The sequence below is a fragment of the Nuphar pumila genome, chromosome 10 (assembly GCF_984573655.1).
Source record: "Nuphar pumila chromosome 10, dmNupPumi1.hap1.1, whole genome shotgun sequence".
In the NCBI taxonomy this organism is placed as follows: Eukaryota; Viridiplantae; Streptophyta; class Magnoliopsida; order Nymphaeales; family Nymphaeaceae; genus Nuphar; species Nuphar pumila.
The window spans coordinates 87492938-87498956 of NC_143258.1; the positions used below are offsets into that span (position 1 = coordinate 87492938).

At 39.1% G+C, this 6019-nt stretch overlaps 1 protein-coding gene across 1 annotated transcript; it reads left to right on the forward strand.

Moving 5' to 3' along the window:
- Positions 1 to 2488: 2488 nt before the first annotated feature.
- LOC149827215 (disease resistance protein L6-like) lies at positions 2489 to 5761 on the forward strand. The gene is made up of 2 exons (XM_090018468.1): positions 2489 to 3012; positions 5488 to 5761. Exons 1-2 carry the CDS (start codon positions 2489 to 2491, stop codon positions 5759 to 5761), a joined length of 798 nt encoding a protein of 265 aa, XP_089874594.1.
- Positions 5762 to 6019: the final 258 nt, after the last annotated feature.

Here is a 6019-nt window from a genome sequence, read left to right on the forward strand (position 1 = left end):
TTTCATAAAAGACTAAATTATAAACATCTTCGTGTTTTTGGTTCTTTATGCTTTGCCACTGACACTGACCAACATAAAAGTAAATTTGACTCAAGAGCCTGGCGTTGCATATTTCTTGGATACTCAGAAGTGCAAAAGGCATATAAAGTGTATAACTTAAAAAACTGTCAAAGTTTTACCAGTCGAGATGTGATTTTTTATGAGAACATATTTCCTTATAAATCTTTTGAAGAAAAGGAGGATGAAACTGTATTGCCTAAGCCTATAGATCATGCCGAAAACCCAGAAACCATTACCATGTCACATCCGTTACCGGCTACAGTACCTGAAGAGTCTACCCATGAAACTCCAAGCCCTTCTATAAAGCCTCAACCTGAAACCGTGCATGGAAATCCTAATAGCATTGAACTTGTGTCCCCCATACCTTCTTTTGAGAGTGGTCTTAGAAGGTCATCTCGACCAAGAAAACCCAATACATGGCTAAAGGAATTCTATTGCTTGTTGATTTCTTTGCCAAGCCTGAACACGTCTTCAACACAATGGTTCAAGTTAAGTACTCGCTTTCCATTATCAATGTTTGTCTCGTTCAAAAAATTTTCAAGTAAACATTCGACCTTTCTAGCCTCTTTTGCTTCTACTCATGAACCTGACACTTTTGAAGAAACAGTTCACTATAAAGTTTGGCAAGACGCTATGCACTCAGAAATATGTGCTTTGCAAGAGAATAATATTTGGACCATCACTACTTTACCAAATAATGTGAAACCTATCAATTGTAAATGGGTATATAAAGTAAAATATAAATCTGATGGGTCGATCGAACGGTATAAGGCATGGTTGGTTGCCAAAGGATACTCACAACAAGAGGGTCTTGACTATAATGAGACTTTGCTCCCGTTGCAAAAATGGTCACGGTAAGAACTCTAGTAACAGTTGTAGCTGCTCACAAATGAGTGTTTTGCAAAATGGATGTTCAAAATGCGTTTTTGCATGAAGACTTACATGAGAATGTATATATGAAAATCCCTCTGGGATATGCTCCACATGGGAAGAATCTTGTGTGTAAGTTATAAAAATCCTTGTATGGCTTGAAACAGTCACTACAGAATTGGTATCACAAACTCTCTAATGCTCTTGAAAGCTAGGGTTTAAACAGTCTCATGCAGATCATTCGCTCTTTATTTATGATAAATGTCATGTCTTTGTGGTAGTTTTAATATATATGAATGATCTAGTCATCACAGGTAACAGTTCGAAAGAAATTGATGAGTTGAAGTTATATCTCTCTCGGCTATTTCACATGAAAGACTTAAGAGCTTTAAAGTATTTTTTGGGCATTGAGGTTGCTCGCTCAGATAAGGGAATCTACTTGTCTCAACAGAAGTATGCCTTGGATATTATAAGCGAGATGGGCCTTCTTGGTGCCAAACCTGACTCTTTTCCCATGGAGCAAAAACACAGACTAAGTCCAGAACATGGGGGCCTTATACATAATCCTCTTCCTTATGGTCATCTAGTTGGACGATTGATATATTTAAGTATCACACGACCAGACATACAATTTGCAGTACATGTTTTGAGTCGATTCATGCAGCAACCGAGACTCCCACGCTTTCAAGCTGCCCTTCGAGTGGTTCGGTACTTGAAGTCACAACCCGAACAAGGTATTTTACTGCAAAGCAATAATTCTCTTCATCTTACTGCATTATGTGACTCAGATTGGGCAGCCTACCCACAAACGCGGGGCTTCGTAAGCGGGTATTGCATATTCTTGGGTCCTACTCCTATCTTTTGAAAAATGAAAAAACAAACCACAGTTTCTCATTCGTTTGTTGAGTCAAAATACCATGCCATGGAAAATGCTATGTGTGAGGTGGTCTGGCTTAAATTATTATTGAACGATCTATGTGTTGTGCACACATAGCCCGTCACTATATTTTGTAATAATCAAGCGACTTTACATATTGCCGCAAATCCAATATATCATGAACGCACCAAACATATTGATATTGATTGTCATGTGGTGCGCAAAAGGTTGGCACAAGGCATTATTCAGACCTGTTATATTCGTAATCAAGATCAAATAGCAGACATTTTCACCAAGGCATTAGGAAATGAAGCTTTTGTTCATCTTCTCGACAAACTAGGTGTGTGCAATCTCCATGCACCTGTTTGAGGGAGAGTGTTAAGAGCAACGACTTATTTAGAATTCTGAATGTCGTAGAGTATCGGTTGGGTATATCAGAAGTTTAAAATTATTATCGAAAGTTTGACTTATTAAGAGTTCTAAAGTTCGACTGATTGGTTTTTTTTATCATTGTCAGAAGTCGTTGCTTATCCTTATCAGAAAACTTGAGAAGTCGTTGATATCCTTATTAGAAAACCTATGGTGTTGCGCAAGAGTTTAAGACCGCTTTTCTCTTTTCAATAATATATTCAATTTCTATATTTCTGCTCCTTTTCCTCATGTGAGTCATTTTTCACAAAAATGATGAAGGATGGGGAGGAAGAGGCAAGGCCATCTACACCATCATCATATCATAGTGGTTTTGAGTTCGATGTATTCTTGAGCTTTAGCGGCACAGACACCTGCGATGGCTTCACAAGCCATTTGTACAAAGAGCTAGAACGACTAAACGTAGATACCTTCATAGACAATGAGGACCTTCGAAAAGGGAAAAGAATCAACCAATTGTTCAGATACATGGAGGCATCCCAGATTTTTGTGCCCATTTTCTCAGAGAATTATGCAGAGTCAAAATGGTGCCTACTGAAGGGTGCCAAGATAGTGGAGATTCACAATACCGATGAGGAGAAGAGGTGGATCATTCATGTGTTCTATGATGTCTCTCTTGATGATGTTAAAAGGGAGAACGGAAAGTTTCAAGCTGCTCTCACAAAGCAACAAGAGAATGGCAAATTGAAGAAGGAGAAGGCAGAGGAGTGCAGAGCTGCCCTAGAAACAATAGGCCGCATTCGCATTTCTGGGTTTTCCCTGAAGACTGATGCAAAGTAACTCTCTCTCTCTCTCTCTCTCTCTCTCTCTCTCTCTCTCTCTCTCTCTCTCTCTCTGACTTAAAGGTTTGTCGGGGGTAGAAAGCTCCAGGTTCTGATGGGTTTCATGTGGATTTATTCAAAAATTTTTGGTCTTGTGTGAAGCCTGATGTTATTAACATGTTTGATGAGTTCTATTGCAACTCCAGATTGCCTATTCAAACCCACTTGGCAATTATTTCTTTAATTCTGAAAGATGATGATGTCATTGATATCTCTAGGTTTCGCCCGATTTCTGTTATGAGTGCCCTTTATCGGATGATTGCCAATGTGTTGGCTAATAGGTTGAAGGTCGTGGCTCACCAATTATTTTCGAACTCTCAGTTCGCTTTTATCCACAATAAGAGGATTCATCATTCATTCATCTTGGCCTCTGAAGTCATTCACTCCTTACATCTTAGTGGTTAGCCCTATTTTTCTCTTAAATTAGATTTTCATAAAGCCTTTGATTTTGTGCATTGGCTCTTCTTATTTCAAATGTTATCCAATTTTGGCATTAGTCATCGTTTTTCTAGGTAGGTGAGGGAATTGGTCTCTAATGCTCAGACCATGATTAAGATTAACGGCATTAGAGGTGGCCAGATCAAGTTGGGGCATGGATTAAGGCAATGTTGCCCTCTATCGCCTTTGTTGTTCAATGTCATTGCTGAGGGTCTCGTGGTGTTGCTCAAGCGTGCTGCAGAGAAGTGCGTGATAGATCATGTTTCGGATTTCTCAGACCATATTCTTATTTATGCTGATGATATGATTATTTTTGGGCAATCAAACGTACAACAGATGCTTAGATTCAAGCTTATTCTCCAGTTCTTTCTTTCTCTTTCTGGACTTTCCCTAAATGATAGCAAATGCTCTCTTACTATGTTCAATGTTGAGTCTTTTATGCTTGCAACAAGTCAACGTATTTTTAATTGTGCAATCTCTGAGTTGCCGATGACGTATTTGGGTCTGCCGTTACAAATGAAACGCCTCTCTTTCGTTGCTTGGGCTCCAACTATTCAAAAAGTGAAAAACAAGCTTTTTTCGTGGCAGGCATCTTATCTCTCCATCGCTGGCCGTCTGACTTTAATCAGACATATTCTTTCTTCTATCCCTGAATTCTTTATGTCAATGTTCATGATGCTTGTGGGTGTGGAGAAGCAGATTTGTCGTTTAATGGCGGATTTTTTTTGGACTGGGTGTCAACTTAAGAGTAAGAGTCATTCAGTTGGTTGGAGAACGGTGGTGTTACCTAAACGTATGGCTGACTTAGGGGTTTTTGCTCCAAGACAGAGGAGTATTGCTTTTGTGGCCAAGCAATGTTGGTTGGCCCATCAACCAGGTTCTCCATGTGCTCATTTGCTTCATGCTAAATATGGTGCTCCTGATTTATCTTTTTTTCGTCATGGAACCCGGGGGTTGGCAATCTCGCATTTGCGAAGCATGTGGCTGAGAACCTTATCGTTTTTCAAAGCTCAATTTGGGAATGCGAGAAATTACGATCAGTGGTTGCAATGGGCGATTGCGCCAAATGGTGTGCTACACACTCACAAAGTGTATAGATCATTTTTTCCCCGGGGCAGATTGGTTCCCTGAGTGTGTGTTATGGGGGAAGGGCCCTTCCCCAAGATCTCAGGTCTTGGCTTGGTTAATTTTGCATGACAGAGTTCAGACTCACAGTTATTTAAAGAAGTTGGGCTTTCAGTTTCCAAGTTGGTGTGTGCTTTGTCAAGCTGCTGAAAAAACTACTTCTCATTTATTTTAGTCTTGCCCAATCTTTGTGGCCCTATTTAATAGGACGTAGAGATCTTCGGATGTAATTATCAAAGAGGAGTCTTTTGCGCTTGATCTACTTCTGGGCCCTATTGGAATTAGACGATGCAAGCGATGGAGACTGATCTGGAAGACGTGGTTGCTTACTACTTGGTGGTTTGTTTGGATGGCACATGATGCTACTTTCCGTCAAATTTTGGTCATCCTTAATAATCTTGTCCGTAAAATCCTGGTTGATGTATATGTGATTTTACGTCTACATCTTAGAGAGCTCTCATTCTCTCAGAAGAACATTCACTCATCGGTGGTTTCTTCTAATCCAGCGGATCCTGGTTGAGCTTGGCTTTGTTGTCTGTTTGTAGTTTCTTTTTCTTTAGCTTTTTATTTTTCTATATTTTAGTTTTGTTTTCTATATTGTTCGGTTCATGGGTAACATTTTGTTAATCTTCATGAGTGGTAATGTTGATCTTCTTTCGGCTCTCTTATTTCTTACTTTCAGTCGAGGCCAAGGTTATCAAATAAGCCCCTAACAAAGATTTCATAGCATTACAATTGGGTTCATATAGCTTAATTTTGTAATTAGCAGTGCCATTTATTTTATGCTTTTCCATTCCTTCGAAAAAGAAATAGAAAAAGGAAGTTACATACTTACATGCTCTCCGAAAAAATTGTTTGGTACTGCAGGAACGAGGCAGAACTTGTCACCCTCATTTACAAACGGGTCTCTGAGTTAGTAAATAGGGTTCCATTTGGTATGCAGCTTATTGGGATTGATCGTCGCATAAACAAGGTGATGAGGATGTTGGAGAGAGAATCAGACGGTGTTTCTATGATCGGAATCTGTGGGCTAGGTGGCATTGGAAAAACTACCATTGCCAAGGCCGTCTGTGACAAGTTATTTAGTGAATTTAAAGGCTTCAACTTCATCCAAGATGTTAGGGAAACAGCAAAGCAGTAATTGTTTTTTAGATAGTGTGTTCTAAGCAAAATGATCTTTTGGTCAATTTAAAGTTCAGCATTGACAATGTTGAATATTCAATTTTGGTGAAGTTTGATTTTGTTGAGTTCGGATATAAATCTAGACAAATTTTCTTTAAGGATAATAACGTAGTCTCATTTTCAATAATGTAAATGCAGTTTTAGGTCATGGTGGCACAAACCCCATATTCAACCCTTATTAATATTATTCCTCACGTCAAGGGTAACTTTGGCTATT